At 40.0% G+C, this 22,569-nt stretch overlaps 1 protein-coding gene across 4 annotated transcripts; it reads left to right on the top strand.

The window, feature by feature from the left end:
- Positions 92 to 19,369, top strand: CHAF1B (chromatin assembly factor 1 subunit B). 4 transcript variants are annotated; one of them, XM_021405236.1, is made up of 14 exons: positions 92 to 187; positions 636 to 766; positions 3,322 to 3,454; positions 4,172 to 4,289; positions 5,911 to 6,014; positions 7,753 to 7,849; positions 9,583 to 9,667; positions 10,657 to 10,750; positions 11,386 to 11,455; positions 11,542 to 11,633; positions 13,091 to 13,253; positions 14,397 to 14,801; positions 16,237 to 16,328; positions 16,794 to 19,369. In XM_021405236.1, the coding sequence occupies exons 2-14, from the start codon at positions 641 to 643 to the stop codon at positions 16,913 to 16,915; spliced, it is 1,701 nt and encodes a 566-aa protein (XP_021260911.1). In that variant the 5' UTR covers positions 92 to 187; positions 636 to 640; the 3' UTR covers positions 16,916 to 19,369. The 4 variants fall into 4 exon arrangements, with proteins under 4 accessions (XP_021260911.1, XP_021260919.1, XP_021260927.1 ...); XM_021405244.1 differs by lacking the exon at positions 92 to 187 and adding an exon at positions 201 to 297; XM_021405252.1 differs by lacking the exon at positions 92 to 187 and adding an exon at positions 304 to 562.

The raw sequence follows: 22,569 nt of genomic DNA on the forward strand, positions 1-22,569 counted from the left end.
GCTACGTCGCGTTGCCCAGCCCCGCGCCGCTCGCTCTCCTTCCCTTTTCCCGCCCCGTACCTTCAGCAGTGCCGCCCGCCGCCGCCAGGGGGCCCTGCCGCCCCGCTCGAGCCCTCTCAGACCCTGCGCGCATGCGTGGGGCGGGAAACGCGCTCCCGCGCTGGATCCGGGCCGGGCCGGCTTGCAGGTAGGGGCTAGGGGTGTATGCCGCGCGGCGGCCGTTACGGCGGTTGGGGCTGAGGGGAGAGGCGCGCCGGGCGGCCAGGCCGGGGGTCAGATGCTTTCTGTGGGCGCACGGTGCGGAGCCGCGGGGTCGGATGGCCTACGCGCTTCCGTGCGGTTAAAGCCCTGCAGCTCGCACCGCCGGCAGGCGGGAGTGGCTTCTGTTGGCGGTGCGGGGTCGGGCGGAGCGGGCTGCGCCAGGAGAGAAGAGCTGCAGCTCTTGCCCGCAGTGTGCTGCGTGCTGCAGCGCTCGGCCAGTAACCTCTGCCACAGTAATCACGGCGATTTAAAATGATCTTCCTGAAACCACCGTCCTGTCAGTTTCTGTAGTGCTTGTGAGGTCCGTATTAACTTGGATCGTCGTGGTCACGGGGAACAAGAATTAAGCTAGGGTTTTGCTCTGTTTTCTTTAGTAAATATGAAGGTCATCACTTGCGAGATAGCGTGGCACAACAAGGAACCTGTGTACAGCTTAGACTTCCAACACGGAACTGATGGGAAGATCAACCGTCTGGCTTCTGCGGGTGTGGACACGGCCGTCCGGGTATGTCTCACACCTTTTCTGTTTGCTTTTCTGGCATAAATAAAGCATGATATGTACTCTTATCTAAGGTGTTATTTTAGGAACCAGTAGAGATGCTGAGGCTACGGAGAGTGTCCAGAAAAGGGCACCAGAGCTGTGAGGGGCCTGGAGTGCAAGTTTGGTGGGGAGCGGCTGAGGGAGCTGGGGTTGTTCGGTCTGGAGAAGAGGAGGCTCAGGGGAGACCTCATCACTCTCTACAACCACCTGAATGAAAGGAGGTTGTGGCAAGGTGGGGGTCAGCCTCTTCTCCCAAATAACAGCAATAGGATGAGAGGGAATGGCCTCAAGTTGCATCAGGGAAGGTTCGGGTTGGATGTTAGGAACCATTTCTTCTCAGAAAGAGTGGTGAGGCAGTGGCACAGGCTGCCCAGGGAGCTGGTGGAGTCACCGTCCCTGGAGGTGTTCAAGAGCCATGTGGATGTGGCACTGAGGGACTTGGTTGATGGGCTGACGGTTGGACTAGGAGATCTTAGAAGTCTTTTCCAACCTTAATGATTCTGCGAGTGGAGTGGATGTTGAGCGCAAGAGCATGAGATTGTACAGTTGTAGACAGAATGGCTGTATCTGTGCTTATTGCTCTTGGCTCATTCTGTGTGTTGAGCTGATTCCTTTAGAAGGTGATCTGCATTGATTGAGGGGTTGGACTGGGTGATCTTCAGAGGTCACTTTCAATCCCTGTGATTCTGTGATTGAGTAGTAACCCCAAATTTATGGCATCATTTTATGGGTTAATGAGAAGCAACTGGTTTTCGTTCCTTTGTGTTCATCACAGTTGATGTTCATCTGCCTTTTTTCGTAAGCAGTCAGCACTGTGGGATGTTCCCACAGGCCTTTTCACTTAGCTCCACATACAGCTCTCATAAGTGGTTTTCTGTTGGTGTTAGCGAGCTGTGTTAATCAGTTGTTGTTCTTTTTTGAGAGTTGGTTCTGAAAACAGTAAGTGATTGAATAGCCTAGGCCCCAAAATAAGTGGCTATCAGATTCACCACTGCAGAATCAAGCAGTTGTTTTCTCTCTGATAAATTCTTACTGGCCATGAGGACTGTCCCTGTCATTCAGTGATCACTTGTTCTCTAATAGCCTTTGCTCTCATTGGAAAGCTTTCAGAAATAGAGAGCATTGAATGAGTCGTATTGTTTTTTTAATTGCATGTTAGTCAACTTCTTAAATAAAGTTAATGGGCTGGCGAGGCACAGTTTTCATTGCAGACAAATACTCTTGACTCAGATGTGTTGCTGTTTTTCTAACAGCTTCTCAGTATGGAAGGTGGATATAGTGCTCAGAGTTTTTCTGGGTCACTGCTTGAGCACTTCTGAAACACTTGCCTCCCTTTTTATTGAAGCCAACACTGAAATATAGTTAGGTTACCCGTCAGTGCTGGGCTGTTCACTTCATGTTTGAGTTCCTGTATGTCTCTTCAGCATCCGGTCCTGGTGATATGCAGTAAAACAGAAGATTTTTGTGGCTTGTTTAATAAAAATTCAACCACTAACCTTTCAGTTTGAGAAAATGCCTCAAACTCGTCTTGCTATGAAGGATTCCAAGCCAAGAGGCTTCATGTGCTCCTTAGAAATGAACTCTAGGGCAATGAATTCATGCAGGTTTTCTGCAATGTGTATCTTTCTATTTATCTATTTTCGTTGATAATTTTACATTTTAAGTATCTTTTGGGCCTTTTTATATTCTGTCATTGTTCTGTCATCTGATATATTTGAAGAAATCAAAAATGTTGCAAGAGGGCCTTGTCATATGTGTGATAAGCAGGAAAACAGAAATAATCAGGTTTTCTTTTTTTATTGCTCCTGCATTTCCTTCTGAATAGGTGAATGTTCTGTTTTAGCAGAGGATCTGAGATGCAAAGATCAGCTCTGTCCTTACAGTGGGGTGCATTTTGATTGGATCCACGCATGTTCCTTGGGATCCTCAATGCGATCTTTTGTGAAATATGCCAATATTTTTAAATGTGTTTATTAGCAAATTATGATGAATTGTAAGTGCTGCAATATGTGTCTGGCTGGACTGCTTCTTTCTTTTGGAAGCGCTAAGTGGGATACGTGTCATGAAAAATTAGGACTGAATTCCAGTAATCTCAGCCAAAACTTCTCCTGGGAGGCAAATCGAGTTCTTACCTGACACTGAATGCACCTCAGGGATTTTGGCTGTATATGTAGGCTAACGAATATATATTTAAGTAATATTTATGCATATACAATGTTTTATGGCCAGGAATTTTTCAGTGTTGTTTGACATAAAGGATGCTGCTTCTTCCTTTGGAGGACTGTTTCATAAGGAGGGGAAACTGGCAAAAATCACAGAAGTCAGACTAAAAATATACTGCAGTGTAGTTACAGCTGTACATCAAAGAGTGAAAATTTGTGGTACCGCTGCAGCTCTGTCTGTGGAAGCTTCAGGTAAGTTCAGAATGACGGCCCATGGAGTAAACTGTGAATTTTTGTAGGGAGACATGTAGATTATACCTTGTTTCCGAGAACTACCTGCAGTGCTTTTTTAACTAGATATGGAAAGTGGAAAAAGGACCGGATGGAAAAGCTATTGTGGAATTCTTATCCAATCTCGCCCGCCATACCAAAGCAGTCAATGTTGTGCGCTTCTCGCCCAGTGGTGAAGTCCTCGCGTCAGGTGGAGATGGTGAGTAACAGTGCTCGGTGATGCTAATGTAAAGAAGCTCTGTTTGTGCATCTGGTGAGTGAAGGGGGAAAAGTGAACGTAGGAACTTGTTCATCTCTCTCTCTCACGCTTTCAGTTTCGGACTCCTGCGTGCCCTCTGACTGTAATCAGTAAATGCCTGTCATGCAGTTAGTTCCTAAATAACTTCTTACTGGCTGTGAGACTGAGAAGCTTTTTCCAGATATAAAATAATTAACTGTCCATGTTTCCCAAATGGAGAGATTGAGTGGATTACCTCGTGTCACAGTGAGAAGCTGTGGCAGAACCTGTACATTTCTCCCTGTCTCTGCAGGGTGATGTGGTTTCTTCAGTCCCAGAAAGGACGGCAGTCGGTGGGCATGTGTCCTATGAGACAGAGCTAAGCATTACCTTCTTCACTAGAAGATTTTCAGAAAGCTTTAAGTACAGAACCGTAGCCAGCTCTAATCCAAAGCACACTGGAAGTTAAGCTCTGCACTCTCATCTTATTCCTGGGAATCCCTCTCTTTATTTTTTTTTTTAATTAAAGCGTTACATAAAAGATAAAAGAGTAAGGCAGTCTAGGAACTACTCTTCCCCAGCACAAATTAAGATCTATTCTTCATGCGTGATACGTGAGATAATTGTAACATTGAACTAAATGTAATGTGTTAACAAAGGAGTGGGGAAGAAAGAAGCTTCATATTTTTTCTTGTACAGATGCTGTTATTTTATTGTGGAAGCTGAATGATAGCAAAGAATTGGAACCACTAGCTTTTCAAGATGAAGATGAAGCTCAGCTCAACAAGGAGAACTGGACAGTTGTTAAAACTTTAAGGTATCTCAACATCTTTGAGTTTGTTTTCTGTTCAGTGTTTTTGATTACACAGTGACTTTCCGCATCTAGTACTGTCTTTTGTTCAGTTGTTTTAGAGCTTCAGTCCTCTAAAATTTGCCTACTGTGAGTTCATCTTCTTATCGTCTTCAGTTTTTTCTTTTGATATAGTGCCAACCTGCATCTTCTGTTACGGCACTGATGTGACGTAAATAATTAGCATGACATAGCTGATGTGCTCTGAAATTGATTCCTGAGATTTGCAATCACTTAAACTTTAACGCTCATATATAAGTAAATATAAAGTTTTATTTATTAGCTTTTAGCACAAATTTTGATCATTATTAAAACAAAAAACATCAGTAGCTGAAATGGTTCAGGCAAATTTGCCAGATAGTAGCTGTGAGGCTGGAGGAGTCTTTTTAAAGAGTTCTTTTAAATAGTTGAAAATCTATTATACTATACAGCTTTTGTTTCAAACTATATTGTAATTAATAAGATATACGTGCTTTGCCTGCAAAGACCAGGTAAGTATTGCTGACAGTGGCTAGGGCATCAAACCACTGCTGGCAGTTGCAGTACTGTGGTGTTCTGTTCTCACTCTCAGCAGAAGATTGAAAGAAATGGGTGGTTCTGCAATCTGCAATAGTTTTTGAGAAGTGTGTATGTTTGGTTTGCTTTCTGTGTAGTACCTGTAGTATTTGGTCTCCTGTCTATATGGGTAAAATCATTCAGAATTTACACTTGTTTACAAAATGTAAGTAACTGTGCTATCCATAACCAATACATTCACTGCAGCTGTTGAGATTTGTGTGAGAACAGTTTAAAACGTGCTAGTGAGGTTGCATAAAGCATCAGCACAATCTTTAGTAACGTTCATCTCTTAAAGCAAGCAGAGCCAATCCCCCTTCCCTAAATCTAGTGTTGCAAATACTCATTACCAAAGCTTCCACATTGTATAAGACACCTTCAAACTTCAAGCAATTTGCATTGCTGTTGATGAAGTCCTTCTAGGTGGTTCTTAATATTTTTAAATGTTTCTTCAGCTACATCGAATCAAACCTAATTTTCTGTATTTCCTTCTGTTCTACTGAGTATGCATCTTTGTTTACTGTCTTTATGGAACCCAGAAGTAAGCAGGAAAGTCTTCACAAATAGCAGTGCTTTCTATCTACTTTGGTCTGGTGTTTTGTTTTGTGTTTGTAGTGCTCCTAGAAGCGTTCGTTTGTGGATCTTTAGATACAAATTTGTAAGCAAGTTCAAATGTAGGGATTTTATTGTCTGTGAAAAAGAAATGTTAAAAAACTTATTTTGAGTAGAAGGTGGATATGCTTTGTAAAACATTTCAATGCCTTCTGTGTATGGAAATTCTATAGATGCTGAAAATCATGCTGTTCCTTTTATCATAGAATTGCTCAGGTTGGAGTTGGACTTCAAGATCAAGTCCAACTGCAACCTAACCGTACTACCCTAACTCTAACAACCCACTGCTAAATCATGTTCCTTTCCTTCAACAGTTCTTTATTTATCTCTTTGATAGTTTTTTTAACCCAAAGACGTGTGCAACTGTTATGTTTACATGTACCCGTTCCCCTTAATAATTGGTTCCTTTGCTGGCTTCTAGAGGCCACTTAGAAGATGTGTATGATATTTGTTGGACCTCAGATGGGAATTTCATGGCATCTGCTTCTGTAGATAACACGGCTATAATGTGGGATGTCAATAAAGGTGAGTACTATGTTTTATCCATTGTGACTCCAGCCCTGATGGAAGTATCTCAGGGTATTTACCAAAGTAATTAAACGTATCTTTATTTAATGAGAGAACAGTCCACTTAGTTGGTAGATTTCTGGAATTGTGAGGCGTATACCCCAGCATATAAAGATACCCTCAGGTCAGCAAAGTTTACACACAAGTAATCACTTCAAATTACTTGGAAAGTAAATGTCACCCTTCCTTCCCCCTCCCCCCAAGCTCCTACTCACTCCACGTTCCCCAGCAAGCAAACAAAACTTGACTGGTATCTGGTAACTACCTCAGTTAAATACAGAAGAACATAAAAGGTGGTTGTTTTGCAAGATGTGTCAATTCTTATGCTCTGTTCTGCAAAACACTTTTGTTCATGCTCATCCCACTGCTGTGGGATTGCTCATATTCTACAAGAAAAGCCCTGTAGAAGTTGGACCAGTCCAGAATATTTAGTACACTGCAATTCCCGACTGTATGCGTATAGCTGCTAGTAACCAGCTAGGTTAGGTTCCTTGACAGGGGTTTTTTGTTTTCTTATTAGTAATCTGATCATTACTTTGACTTCTAATTTCATGTGGAAATAGTTGACTTTCCCTAAGTTTAACTTCTACGTGGATGTTCAATTAGGTATGTGAAAGTAAAGAGTTTCAAGGAGAGCTTGACGCAGGCTAAAAGATTCCACGGTTTAGAAAAAAAAAAAACCCTTACTGAAAGAGAATTAATAATAAAAATCCAAAGGTCTGTTTAGTACCAAGAGAACATCAGTAGCTTAAGAAATTGTACAAGTGCAGATTGTTGGAAACTCACAGGGCATGCTGGAGAAGTACAATTATGTGCTCACTTTTTTCTTATGCTCTTAGGCATCTGTTTTTGGGCACTGCCTGAGAACAAGGACTTTGGGACCAGAAGGACTTTTGGAATTTGCAGCATGGCCTTAACTCTATTTGTGTTATCTTTTCAAAGAGCTGTTTCTTTGAAACAAAACAAGACTGTGCTATTAGAAGTCCATAACTGACAGTTAAAATGAAGTATTTTATGAGAATTAGGTAACTTTACCTCATCCTAGTGCTTTGGCTTTGTGCCATTCCACTGTAGAACATTAGAGGGGTTGGAGAGTTCGTGCCTGCGATAGATCTTCATGATAGATTGAGTTGTGGAAGAGTGAGTTAGCACCACTGTAGAAGAGTTTCTGAAAGCTGTGCGAGTAAATCCTCAGTCAGTGAGCATGCAGTGTATTTTTTCAGTGCCCGCTCGGTGGAGGAAGTGAGTTTCTGCAGGCCTGGATAGCAGAACCTAGCTATCTAGCCCCACATGAATGTTATGTTTTAATGCTGGAATTTCTGACTTGGCATACAGCCAAAATCAGTTAACCATTGAAGAGTATTTTAGAATTCCATGAGAAGTTTTCTCTACATCAGAAAAATTTTGATACGCTTTTTGTTGTGAAATGTGCACATTTGATGCCTGAACCCAGCTACTTCTCTGCTTAGTTTATGGGGAACAACCCTTGAACTGTCATTGTCAGTTGGGTAGCTGCTTTATTGCTAGAATCTACCTGTTTCCAGCATTCTTGTCAGCTACCACCAGGATAGGTTTGCATGTTTGAAAGATTATTTGTTTACATTTTGAAACATTCTACTTTGTTTTATTTCTGAAATGAAGAAATGTTTTTAAAACACGTTTGAATTGAGAGTTTGGGAACTGTTTGTCATTTCAGGACAGAAGGTTTCAATATTAAATGAACACAAGAGTTACGTCCAAGGAATAACCTGGGATCCTCTAGGCCAGTACATTGCAACTCTGAGTTGCGATAGGTGAGCTGTTGCTCTAAGAGTTTTGCCTCGATGTTCTTTCTTCAATGTACTTTTAATTCATGCTCAGTTATGTGATAAACGTGACTTTTATCTGTGTTCAAATTGTTCTGTAAAAAGGTTGATGTGAAAGCAACGTGTTAATTTAGTTAACTTTATGATTGTGGTAAACGATTCCTGAGATATGAGTGTCTTTTCTAAATGGCAAGTAAGCTTATGTAACTTTTCAAAGAAAATTGTCTTTAGGCAATAAGTTTTCATGCCATTAGTCAATAGAGATACCAGATGCATCTTAAAGAGATTGCTGCATTCTCTGGTTGTCAGCTAGTAAGTACATCTTTGTCAATACATTTTACAGAAAGATACGAACAGGTTAAGAAATCAGTTGAAATGTTTTTCCACTGATACTTTTCTTTTGCCCTCTTGCTCTCTCCATCCCCAGCAGTTTTGTAAGTGATGTCATTGGGAAAGCAAACGCACACTTCATAAAAGTTGGCCCTTGTCAGAACTTTGCAGTTTAGCTTAAACTGTTGAGGGCATGTGTGCTGCTCTGGAGGGATTGCAGCTGGCTAATAAATGCATGTCATCTGGCACCCATTGCAAAGAAAATTGCTGTAATAGTGCAGAAGTAGTTTTGATTTAAGATTTGCAGTAGGCTCCGAGAAATGATGAGTTAATGACTACTAGTTCATTACGAGCCTCTGTCTTATGATAATCACTTATGTGAAAATTGTCAGCTTTTATTAAAATGAACAGCAGTGAAACGTGATTAACAGTGTGATGCACAAGTTTTTCTTGGAGTCAAGTCACAAGCTAGAGCATGAACTAATCTGAACAGAGGAAGTCTTCTACCTCCTCAGGTTTCAGACACTTCTGCAAGGTTGGCAAATATTATCTAGCTCAGCAAGAGTGCAACAGGAGCCAAAGCTGGTGCTTGGCCTGGATGTTCAGCAGCCTGAAGAGGGGAGGTTTCCTCCACTTCTGCCAGGCCAGCTTAGCTGTGTGGCACCTAGAGCCTGTAGTTCTACAACTGCCTCAAACCAACTGCTGAATGCCACAGAGTCACCTTCTGTTTTCTACTCCTTGCTCTGTCTAGGACTCTTTGTGGAGCTGTTTCAGCAAAACAAATCAGCAGAAAGCTATCTGTCTTTTGTTAGGTTAGTTTTCTGCCAGCCTAACAAACCAGTGTAAACCAACAAAGGCTTCACTGGGTGTCAAGAGCTGGCAGAAAGGACAGGATGGTTAGACCAGCTGTTAGATTTGCTTTGGCTACCTGCTGTTTTAGGGAGATGAAGTCAGCAGAGCTCAAGCATTCTTCATGGTGTTACACTCCGGTTTTTGTTTATTCCAAAGAAAACTCAATGAAAGCCCAGAAATGTAGCTAATGGTGAGATGAGTTCCCAGCTCACAGGAGCATAGTGGCTACTGCAGCACAGGTAGGAATGGCATGGCTGTTTGCTGTCCCCTAAATCCCTTTATTCTTCCATGAATGCGTATGCTGGTACTTTAGAAACGTGATTGGGTCAAATAGTTGTCAGCGACTAATTGGTTGCGTAGCCATAAAAAACATATCTTTCCTAGTGGTCTCTCATGAACAGAGTTAAAATTTTTGTGTGATTGTCACTTAGATTTCTTATATTTGGCAGTCCTGACCGAAAAGTGAAGTGTTGTAATGCTGTGTGAAGCTTGGGGTGAAAGGACACTGTTTATTGCTAACTGTACTCTCCACCATGTAGGGTTCTGCGGGTATACAACACGCAAACCAAGCGTGTAGCATTCAACGTTACCAAGATGCCATCTGAGTCAGGAGCTGAAGGAGAGGTACGTTGTTCTGCTACTAATGGGAGTGGGGAACATGCTGGGTGCTATTCTACATGAATTATTCTCTTCCCTGAAACCAGAGGAGCAAATATTTTCTGTTCAAATAATCCACGCATGGCGTATTTCTGTCTCCCTTTATATTTTGCATATGTTTTCCTGTGCCATTTTAGAAGTGATTAACAGAGAACATTGCCTGCTGCTCTTGATCTCTAGCAAGTTCAGCTGAGTAAAGTAGTAACACTGCGTTTTGGTAAATGTTAGAAATAATGTGGAAAAAAATTACATGCATGGTGAATTTTTAACAGACTTAAAACATGTCTCTCAGATAGTAGCTGTACATTTATTCACAAATATGACATGGCATTAATATTTTCAATTCAGCGGTCTGAAATTTTCAAGAAGTCTTCTGATTTTTAGGAAAAATGCAATTAAAATGTCCTAAATTGTCACTTATTTGTCAAAGAGAAACCCAAGAGCTTTTTTTCTTTCCCCAAATTAATTCAAAGGGATACTAAAATAACAATTCCAAGCTAGCTTTTCAATTTCTTTTATTCCTTTTTTTTTTAATATTTGTAACGCTTTTTATAGTGACAAAAGAAGAGGTTTGAGAGAGGGCTCTTTGCCATTGTAGAAGTTCTGTTTAAACCTCTACTTGAAGAGTTAAAATTAAATGCCCATGGAAGAGGCTTTTACACTGACTGCTACATAATGTTGTTCTCCAGGTTATTACTCCTTGATTACTGGTCTAATGTGACTACTCTTCGAGTGTTTTGATTAGTTGAAGGAGGATTAGGGCCTATTTTTCTTAGCGGTGAAGAGTTAATAGCAAAGAGAGAAAATGAGTTTGAAGGAGCCGTGGTTTTAAAAATATTTGTCTTGTATTTTAAAAGTTCCGTGAGGATGGATTGTACAACCAGATGATTTTTCTCACTTGAATTCCAGCTGACATATTCATGGCACTTCTCACAGTCAAGTTTTCAATGTTACAGGCTAGGAGCTATCGGATGTTTCACGATGACAGCATGAAGTCATTTTTCCGTAGACTCAGTTTTACTCCTGATGGCTCCTTATTACTCACTCCAGGTATGTGAAAAGAACATATACTCTGCAGTGCATTGTTTATACTTTAAATGTGCATAAAGATTGCTTTCAGACTACTAGGGGTTTCTTATTCATCTGAATGATGCCATTCTTCATTCATCATCTTCCTACTGAAGGAAAAAGAGACTCCACAATACTTTTTCATTAGCAGCTCAGAATTTCAACTTTCTCCGTGATAAAAATTATATATATGGCATTTTTCTTAACTGAAACATGTAAATTGCAACAATAAAGTTCTGTTAAAATAGAACTGAAGAGTTAGTATTTTCTTTTGACTGTCAGGTCTCGCTTCATTTGTATTCTTTCTTAAAAACATTATGCAGTTAGAGTAGAAATAACATTGCAAGGAGGGGATCAGTTTGCCCACTTAAGCACGGCATTTCTGGATGTCTGGCAACATAAAAAAGCCGCTTTGAGGGGGGAGTATATAAGGGAAATACAAACAGCGTTACATAAATATTTGGGGGGCCCTTTTAAATTGTATTCAAGTTGCACAGCTCTCGCTCAACTAAATGACAAGTCTCTAATTCTTGAGAAGTAAAATGTTTATAGACATGAAGTGTGTACTCAGTACCTTTCTGACTTGATGAGTAATGCTTTTGCCTTTATTTTTGCAGCTGGCTGTGTTGAATCAGGAGAAAATGTGACAAACACCACATATGTTTTCTCCAGAAATAATCTTAAAAGGTAGAGTTTAATAAGATGTAAATATTATTTTCTTTTTAAAAAGATAAATAAATAAATGCTGTTTTCTGAAATACTTCTTCTTAAAGGCCCATGGGTCATCTGCCCTGTCCGGGAAAGGCAACTCTTGCTGTTCGCTGCTGCCCAGTCTTCTTTGAGTTGAGACGAGCACTTAATAAAGGTACTGCAAATCCTCCAGGGAGTATGATTTTTGCAGCAAATATGTAAAAAGGCCAACGTGACTGTTTATTTTCAGGCCATACAGTTTTATGCCCTAGCATTTTAACATTCCGTTAAAGTAGTGTTGTACCACATCTTAGAAGCTGTTTCCTGATTCTAAGACCCTGAATTTGCCTCAAGTACCTTATGAGTAGCTTTTGAAATAGTAGATAAATGCCTTACTTGGCACTGCAGGATACAAAAATAATTCTTAGTGTTTTCCTTTAACTTTTAACCATTTTTTTGTGTGGGGGGGGGAGGGGGAAGTAAATAACTTGGCTTAGCACTAAAGGAGCAATGCAATGAAATGTTTTCTTTTAGTCTCAACTACCCACATCACAGAAGCACCACAGAGTTAGTGTAGTTTGCAACAACCTTTTGATGTTTATTCAAGGAAGCCAAACTTGAAGGAATGCTGATTACTGATCAGAATGGGAGTTCTGAGGAGGGGAAGAGTGGTATGAAGTTGCATGAGAACTTACCTGAAGATTGAAATTTAGCCTTGCTATGAGCCCTGTGGGGCAGGAGTGTTTATATTTTAACAAGAATAGTTGTATTCTGGTGAAAAGGCAGAGTTTTGCTCATTTCAAGCAGGAGTGAAATAAAACCTCTTTCTTTAGAGGGTCAATTTGCAATGTTCCTTAGAGAATTTAGACATTATCTGTTGTGTTCTATTTCCATCATAATATTTAGATCCAGTGTAATTCTGTGGTAAGGAGGTGAGAGTCAGCTGTCAGTCTCTGTAGCTCTTCTAAATGCAGTGGTTAGTTTCTGCAGCACGCTCCTAGAAAAGTGAAAATACGGTAGTCCAGAAATCTCTAAGAGCGAGTACATGTTAATGGGCTGCCTTTTACAGTGCTTTGCTTCCATCATCACAGAAGTGAACAGGAGGCGCATATTCTAGGAATTTTGGAAAGTAGCTAGCTAGTGCTCAACTTCCAGTGGAAGGTGGAGTAATGTGTCCTTACAATGAAGTAATGCTGGAAGCAAAAGGCTAGCTAGAAGCTGAAACCAAGATGTATTTTGTATGAGACATACAGAATATAATGTGCTGGCATAAATTTATGGTAACTTTAATTTAATGTATTTCTTAGGAATTGTTTGTTTGAACTTTGGTATTAAAGTGCATAAAATTGTTGAAAAATGTAAACTGGGAAATAACAGACTTTACAAAACAAAATATTAGCAACCTGAATGAACTAAACTTCTGCCATCTTCTCTCTAAGACGGTTGAACCTATAGACAACAGGAATGTTAGTGCTTGACATTAAACTTTACACGTTACAGACTTTTCATCTTCTCAGTCATTATTTGAGGAACAATTAAATCTTTATTTGGTTCATGACTAACTAGTGTAGTTACTACCCTGCACTGAATACAAGAGAGAATTCTCAGTGTTTTCATTTCTTTGCATTATAGATGAAATCAGTCAGAAATCATCGCCTGCTCTATTGAATCTACCCTATCGATTGGTGTTTGCTGTTGCTTCAGAAGATTCTGTGCTTTTTTATGATACTGAGCAGTCTTTCCCTTTTGGTTATGTTTCTAACATACACTATCACACCCTCAGTGACATTTCATGGTAGGTCATTGTTAGATTCTTAAGATTTGTTGTGCTGGGGAGAATGTCCTCTTTCTGTGTTGAAGCTTTGCACTGCATCTTGTGTCCTGCTTTATTTTTGAGTTTCATTCATGACACATCTTTGGTCACTCTCATTGCAGTATCTGAACAGCAGGTCATCTTGTTTGCTCTGTAAACTGGAGAATTTTGGTTCTTTGATCAGTTGGGAACCAAGGTGCCAGCAGCCAAAGGACAAGCAGGTGGCATTTGTATAGATATGTGCACAATAAAGTACCCATTATCCAGGGAGTGTAAGTGGTAACAATGATGTTACTTGAAGTTATAAAGGTCATCTGTGAGTTTAGGTGTCTGTATCGTGGCCAAATAATGTTTTATCTGTATAATTCTTCATGGTGGTTCTTTATGCATAGGACTGAGTAGCTGATCTGACTTGGGGTGGGAAGTCAGAACTGGAGTTAAAAACTGAAGTCAAGTCCTTGCAGTCAGGATAATCCCTCTGCTGGACTGGGCTTGTGACGCTTTCCCAGCCAGTATGCCTAAACTGAGGAGGAGAACGTGGACACTTCATTTTTAGAAGTTATGATTGATGCTCAGAAATTGAAAATCATTGTGTGACACAAGAAGGGGAGTAGAAGAGAGTAGAATCATGTCCTTACAATTGGTGAATGACATTACTGATTAAAATGGGCACCAAGCACCTGTCCTTGTGAACACCACAGTGATTCTGAGCATTGCTTCTACTTAGCCTAAGGATCGTAACTAGAGAGCTTTAATGACTCTTCTGGTCTGAATGTGCAGAGTTCAGCAGTATTTCCAAAACTGTGGCTGAAGATTTGTGTACCTGCATGTGGACCATATTGTGTCCTAGCTCAGATGGATGTAGGTTCTGGCAGCAGCATACTACCACTAATCACTGGCAAGGCTAGAGAGATTAAATCAGATGTGAAGACAAGATATGAAGATCTTTTGTTCATTTGAATTGGATGTCTTTTTCTTGATCACAGTTTTACTTAGATGTACGCATGTTCTGGGGGAAGGGAAGAAGTACAGATGAGTACAATGTGTGTTATAGATGGAGGGAAGTAAGGGTTGAATAAAGAAGTTTTCACCTTTCCCCTTAATGGAAAAAAAATTCCCAAATAGGTCCAGCGACGGAGCCTTCCTTGCTATTTCTTCTACGGATGGATACTGTTCTTTTGTTACCTTTGAGAAGGATGAACTGGGAATACCGCTGAAGGAAAAGCCTCAGATAAATGTCAGGACTCCTGGTGCAACAGAGAAGAAAGTGAAGAAGAGTCAACCACACAAAGTCGTTTCCCCAGGCTCGAGGCTGACTGAGGGGACTCCTCTGAGCGCTCCCACTCTCCAACCCAAAACGCCTGTAGCTGCTGCTAAGGACTTGCCTTTCACACCTGTTGGCATAAAAAATGTTCCAGTCTCATCTTCAGAGGAGAGGAAAATCAGCCAGCCAGCCAGCCAGAGTACTAAAGGAAACCAGCCCAGGAGGATTACTCTCAACACTTTACAAGCATGGAGCAAGACGCCAAGGTGAGATTTATATTGCCATTTGCAGTCATAAATATGAAGGCCAAGACAAGCTGAGCTTGTGCTACATTTAAAGGTTTGAGGTTTAGATATAAATTCCCAGTCTTGACGTGGAACTTTTTGTTTTAGCTGTACTGCAACTAAAAGGTCAAAATGTCTTTAGAATCCTAAATGTAGCTCTCATATTACTATCTAAAACATGAGGCAGGAGCAAAGTTAATCTGACTGTTAAGCCTTGTTGATATGGCGGAAACAGTTGTCTTGTTTTTACGTCCCACTTTCTAGAAAGATGGTGCCTTCAGCTGACAGGGAATATTATAAAACCCTTCTGACAAGAAGTATTTTGAGAAGTAAAAGAACCCGATGAGTGGGTCACTCAAAGCATTGACTGAAGTTATTCCCTAGGGTGAAGATTTAGACGTTTTCAGAAATTGCCTGTGATCCGTGTATTGATTGTCACACAGCCTGCAATGTGAGATGCTGAGCTGGTATACACACGATTAGAGGTCTAGACATGGTCAGCAAAAAAATGGTGATTTTATAATTGAGGAGCCTATTGGTATTTCTCATAGGAATGCATCAATTACTAGGTTGCTAGGGAAAGGTGGTCAGTGGGAAAGCAGATTCAGGATTTCATCAACAGCTGCAAAGAAAAGTCTTGGAGGAGGTGACTGCAGGATGATGGCTTTCTGTACATCAGTGATTATCTGTGCAAGAACTAACAAGTGAAGGGCTTTTAGACAGTTGAAAGTGACTCTTATCTGGAGGGCAGGGTGACTGTGCTAGTTAATCTTGAGAAAGAAGCTGTATTTTATTGTATCAGCTAATTATGCCATGAGTGCCTTCTTGCAGTAGCATGCATGGTGCTGCCTGTAAGATTTGTTTTTTAATAGATCAGTTAATCCTCTACCAGTCTTATTCTTATTTTTTAGTGTCATCCAGAAGACATGTGATGTAAAGAAAGGTTTTCTTTTCTTGTTGTTTTTGTTGTTGTTTTGTTTTGGTTTGTTGTTTTTTAAGCACGCTTCAGTAGTCGAAAGAGTTCTCTAGTTTTATCAGTTGGAAGTGTTAATGTGGTTGGGGCTAGCAGAGGAATGGTAAGCTGTTGCAGTGGAACTGGAAGCCTTAGCAGGTGTCAAGAAACAGGTTAAAATCTTTTCCTTTTCAGCCAGTCTTAGCCTTAAAGTATTTGACCAAAATAATATACTCTGTGGGATTATTTCACATATAACAAATGAAAAAGTACTTCCTAGTGAAAAAAGCTGAATAAAAAGATGAGCAGTTGTATTCAAAGAACTTCTGAAAGTGTCCTACTTGGTATATATCAAGAAGATTAAAATGCATAGCAACATATTTCTAACCAAGATCTAAATTTAAATTACTCTATGTCAAATAAATCTTCAAATAAAGTACTTGAACTGTTTCTTCTCTTTCAAAGGAGAATAAACTTGACACCAGTAAAGCCAGATACACCAGCCTCAGTGTATACAGACACAGTTCCTGTACCTCCTTCCTCGGAACAGGAACATGGTAAGTTTTTGTGGCTCTTAATATCCAACAAAATTTTTTGCCTATCATTTTTTCCATTATAGACTTCTGTTATAAAGATCTCAAATCGAGCACAGATGTAAAAGTAGGTGCAGATTCTAAAGCTTCTTCTTTATGTAGGTGTGTTTGAAAGGTGCTTTTGACAATATGAAACGTGTTGTTCTCACTGCAGTTGCCTCAGCTGCTCATGTGACAGAACATTACTGTGGTTTAACAGCAATAGGCCCATTAGCTGACATTTGAAACACTGCAGAGTAAACTTTCTTGGATGTAATGTTCTGCAGTTCACACAGGTAGGTGTTAAAGACACTTGGAGCACGTAATTGTTTCAAGTGCTGGTCTCTCTCAAGGCAGTTTCTTTCTGGAGTGTTTAATTGTTCATGAATCCACTAAACCAGTTCACTTCCTTTGCTCAGCTTAAATGACTTTCCTATTTGCCTGTTTCAGAGAGGCCGTTACCATCTGATGACAGTCTTCAAAATCCCCCACCTTCTAAACGTCCTAGAACTGAGGAAATGCCTCTTTCTGTGTCTGCTGAAGATCAGATCAGCTGCAAACCAAACAAATAACAGCTAGTTTGTTAGTAGACTCTTCAGTCTGAACGCAGTGCAGCCGTACCTGAGAACTCATTTCTTTTTGTGAATGATAAATCCTCAATTCCTGATTAAAGCACCGTATGCGTATTTGACATAGTGCTGTGAGTAAGCTGGCAGTAGTAGACTGTTTTCAGGAACGTAGCCTCACAGAAGAGGAAATAATTCTGAAGTGTCTTCTAAGTGTAGTTCTATTTCTTGAAGACAGAATTCTTCGATGCCACAGTTCAAGGAAATCATGAAAATCTGGCTATTGAAAAGCCGTACAGTAACCTAAGTGTTTCCATCAAAGTTCCCTGAGTCAACATTTATAAAGTATCGTGTCCTCCAGCAACGTGTCTGGCAAATAAATGGAATTTCTAAGGAATTGAGTTCATTCTGATTTGATGTCACTTAAGAAAAAGGAAAGAAACAAAAAACCTGAAGCTGTTTCACACAGGCAGCTTGGCTTATACATTGTAGCAATGTGCAAAATAATCAATGCTTTCCAGTACCTGTGGAATGGAAGCAAATGTTCATATGCTCTGAATGCAGCGGCATGCAATATGACTAATAGAGAAACAGGAATCAGAAGCTAAAACTGCAAGAAACAAGAAATCATAAGGAAGAAACCCTCTGAAGACCTGTTACAAGCATTAGACAATGGAAGAAAGTTCTTCACTGAACAGAGAAGCTTCTATATTTGCAAAAATGCTGATGTGAGATTTTCCTGAGGCAGCAAGATTTGAATCTATACATTAAAAGTACACAAAAAGCTTTCCCCCTGTTGTTTTTCCTGACTCAAGCTCTTTTGGACAATAAAATAAAACACAAATCCAATGTGTATTATGCTTTTAAAAGTTGATTTGTTTAATATTTCCTATGATTAAACTATGACCTAAAATTGGAAAGAACACCAAAATCTTTGAAAACCACTACACTGAATTTTATCTGGTGTACAGAGACTCCCGTAGTAGAATGCTCAGCCACAGTATTCTGAGCTTATCCATTTCATTATTTTTGTTCAATATCAGATATTTATTTTTAAGAAGATAATACTTAACATGTAAATAGTTGTTGTAGTTAACGATACCTTGTAGACATTTTGAACAAAATTTTCTCTTGTGATTTAGCTCACACTTTTGTATCATGTGAAGTTCTGAAACACGTGGGAGGGGAAAGCTAGAATTCATATTAAACCTCTTTGATTTCCTTGGATTTGTTTGTTTTTAAGGTGTCTAATTAGTCTTTATTTTCTGTCAGTTTCTGAGTAAGTGGACAAATGCAAATGTGGGCATGCAGAAATAGAAATGTTTCAGGAGTGTTTCATAAAAATTTCACAAAGAAGAAATGCTTACAGATACCTGTTCAAAAAAAATTTCAGGCAAATGAAATAGTTGACTACAATCTTCAACAGAAATTAGTAAGCTAACTGTTCTAGGAAACTAACTGTATTTTTCTTTAAACCATTGAGATGAAGGTATAACTTTACTAGAACTAGCCAGACTTGGGTTTTCTCACAGCCAGGAATAAAAAAGCTATTACCAAGTAAAGCTGCATCTAAAGCAGTTTTTTTTCCCCGAAATGTATAGAAATAAAATTTGTAGAGATCTGAATTGATAGCTAAAAAGCAGATGTTTGTAGCTAACACAGCAATGCATGGGTGGTTTTTTGTATATTTGTTGTTAATACAGCGATGTGTGTTTTTTTTCTCTTGAGCTGTAAGAACGGTTGTATTTCATCTTTCTGTAGGACAGTGACCCACTTAATATTTCAGTGATTCATTTTGTGCACTGCAAAGGATCCTTTGAATTCAAACTTACATTTCTAAATACTGATTGCAAAGCTATCCTATTTGTTGGTGTGCTTTGTTTTCTCACAAAATGCATTTCATCATAAGCTTCTTGCTGTTGAAAGCTATAAGATTGAATGTATTATTTTAGTGTTAGTGACATAACTGGCCTTTGTGGTCTTCGAGTGTAATTAATTACTAGAGTATTAGTCTTTATTTCATGCCACACCCGTTCAAATAACAAGCACATTTATTTATATAGTTGCTAGCTTATTTTCTCACTGCCTTGCAGTGTAATTGGATTGGTAAATTTATCGACACTTTCACTGCTTCCATTTGGAGATTATTTCCACATCATCATCTCTGTCATAATGCTCTATCTGGTATTTTTCCTTTCCAAATCAGGACTTCTTTCTTTAGTTTTAGTTTTAGTTTTCTCCTGCTACTATAATTTCTTACTTCTCTTTTCCATTTGTTCTCTGTTAGTTACATTCTACTTTGTTGTTAAGAGGCAGCAAATCAATTTCAAACTTGGGAACTGCAGAACTCTTCATTGGGTGTCCAAAACTTGCACCCAGTCAAAAATACTTTGTACCTGTGTATGTCAGTATCCTCCCAACAAATCCCCTGAAAGGCCAAATAAACAGGATTTTGATACAGTTTGTGTTCTCTGAGTGAAAGTAGCATGGTCTTCTGTACCTGTTGGACCACAGTGCACATGGATTACTGAGTCTCCCTGTCTCTTACCCCGTGGTAAGGCTGGAGGGGGCTCTGAGCAACCTGATGTAGCTGTAGGTGTCCCAGTTCATTGCAAGGGAGTTGGACCAGATGGCTTTTAAAGGTCTCTTCCAACTCAAAATGATGCTGCTGCTGTGCCTGCTTCATGACCATCCCCATGTCTTAGTGCTGATTCAGCTGCTTTTTTACTGCAAGCCTCAGTTTCTACTTCAGTCAGGTGATTAGCTCTCAGGGGGATTCCAAGGAGCTGCCTGTCACAAGGGAAGAAACCCTCATCATCTTTTTTTTTACTTCTTACAAGACTGTCATCATCCATGAAGAGTGCAAGTTTTGTTTGCCTGTTTCTCTGTGGACTCCTTGGAAAAATTTATGCCTCTTTTTCAGAAGCCCAGGCTCCCCAGCATACAGGCAGTGGCAGAAGCACCGACTTCTGCCAGCTCAGTCAGAGACTTTTCCATAGCTAGTATCTACCTCACAGGGAGATATGTGTTCTATTTATGTTGTGACATCAGGGTCACTTGAGACCATAGGAGATCTTACCAGACACTTTGAACTATTTCTTGAAGGACAAGACTTGATGCCCAGGCTTATACCAGACAGATCACTTACAGAGGACACCAGAGATTCTGCTGATAAAAAGCACCTTCAAACCTTGGAATCACCTCAGGTGTTCTTCAGGCAAAATCCCTGTAGGTGGAATCATGAACTGTGTAGCTCTGTTGTTTCCTCTCCTGCTTTTCTTGCACGAAAGGCAGACATCTCTCAGGCACTGTTCTTCCTAGCTAGTCACATAAGGCTTCTGGACTCTGAATAGCTCAGTCATTTGTTATGCCTTGCAGTCCATTCAGCTTGTGCTTCTTAGGCATTCCCTCTATAAGAGTTTACTAGGACTGTTGGCATGCACATTTCAGTAAAATCAAGAATTAACTCCCCCCCACTACAGAGGAGTTGCCCACTTGCCCTTGGGGCTTAAGCTATCCCACAGGTTTGGAGTATGAAGGCCTTAATAAGAGCCTTCAAACTGTGTTGGGACCTAGTGTCACATGGAATGGTCGTCTTCATCCAGAGGCTATAAAGGCAGGTTATGTACTCTGACAGAGTTCAGAGTATGTCCTGAAACTTCCAAGATGAAGCCACCTCTGATGCAAAAACTGGGCTCAGCTGAGTGTTTTTTTTTTCTGATGAAATATAATCTTCCACTGGATACCACTCAAGCAACCACTTAGATATTCCTTAAACATTATGTTACAGCAAAGGCATCAGAACTGTTGCCATTCTCAGTAGAAGCTGTTCCACAGGTGCTTTCCATGTGAAGGATTCCAGGCTTCTCTCTCCAAGTAAATTTAATCATACAAATTTTTCCCTCGACACTGTGGAGGCCAGAGCTGGAGTGCTACATCCACTTCTGGCCTCTACAGTACAAGAGAAACACAGAGCTCTTGGAGGAACTCTCATGAAAGGCCACTAAGATGACGAAGGACCCTGGAGCATCTCCCTATGAAGAAAAGTTGAGAGAGCTAGGACTGTTCAGCTTACAGAAGAGATGGGTTGTGGGTGATCTCATCGGTGTCTATAAATACCTGAAGGGAGGCTGTGAAGAAGATGGAACCAGGCTCTTCAGTGGTGCCAGTAAGAGGATAAGAGACAATGTGCACAAGCTGCAACACAGTTTTCCTTTTTCAGCTGGTTTTCTTACACGTACTTTACTTACCTGACCTTGTAAAAGGTCATCTTTATGTCCCAACTCTGCATGTTATTTTAATTGTGTCTGGAAGTATATGTAATCATTTACCAATGCCAGAAGAAAACAATTTCTTTGTTATTTTGACCTAAGTGCCCTTTTTTCTTTTGTTGGTGAATAATTGTTTAGTTGTACGAAGTTCAGCCCGTGGTTCAAAAAGCCCTAGCTGCTGAAGCACAAGAAGTGAGATTTATGTAAAAAGAAAGCACAGAGTGCCCACTTGATGTCGCTGTGCTAACAGGATTCTTCCTCTTGTGGCTAAGGGGAAAAATGATTCAGGCAGCAAGAAAACAGTTTTAATAACAAGTTGTAATTGAATCTATATAACGAATATAAATTAATCTATAAAACAAATATAAATTATCACCAAATAAATTAGTTTTATTATTTTGACAAGCTTCCTTCTAAAAGGATGTGTTTGCTTTTTATTTATGATGTCCTTTCCAGGATACCTCTTCTTTGTTGGGACATACAAAGCAATAGATCTGAAATACCATATACAGCCCTAAACTTTCCAGGAATCTCTTCAGCATCGTTTCTGCTGAAAAGCTCTTTGAAGAGGGAATAGGATCTGGAATGTGTATGGGCCATCCAGTTGGCATAAACTCCAGGATCAGTTTTGGATTGTCTTTCCAGGAGTTCCCAGGTTATGATACACATACCGCTGCATGTTTGCATGCCCCACTCCTATGTCAAAAGTTCATTGTGTGTGTCCATATAACGGTACCAGCTTATCTGTTCTAATTTGTCTTTAAAAGTTGCACTGCCATTTTATTTGTCTTCTAGCCTATTAAAAGGAAATGCAAAAGATGAGGGCAGTCACACGTAGCTGCATGTCTAGAAGAGAGTGGATGGAGGGCGTGAGGGCACTATGCGAGCAATCCCCTCATGTGAACTGTGTTCTGTCTGCAAGAGCAAAAAGACAACTCCTTAATTATATGTCTTTTTTTATTATTTTTTTGCTTGGAAATGTACTTTCTGCTGCTTCCCCCTTGTGTCAGACTGGTGCTGCCCAATCGGTGTCTTTTCCATTGCTGAGTTATGAGTCATTAAAATCACAAGGAGTACTTGCTCCTCAACAAAAACATGCAGATTTACTACCTTAAAAAAAGAAACAATTTGGTGAGCCACTGAACTATTGTGACCTTGTTTCATACAGGTACATAGCTATTTGCACTAGTGTTTTCAAATAGGCTTTGCAGTATTTTATACTGAGGGGATTCACTGCTGTCTTGCAGCTGGAAGGACTTTTTGGTGTGTAATAAGGGTTAATTTTTAGACAGCTAGACATAATGCTGTCGGTGCTGTCAGTGCTAGTTTTATTTTTTCCTCTATCCAGCTACCTATATTAAATACATCCCATTATTTAATTGCTTTTTG

The sequence above is a fragment of the Numida meleagris genome, chromosome 1, assembly GCF_002078875.1.
Source record: "Numida meleagris isolate 19003 breed g44 Domestic line chromosome 1, NumMel1.0, whole genome shotgun sequence".
In the NCBI taxonomy this organism is placed as follows: Eukaryota; Metazoa; Chordata; class Aves; order Galliformes; family Numididae; genus Numida; species Numida meleagris.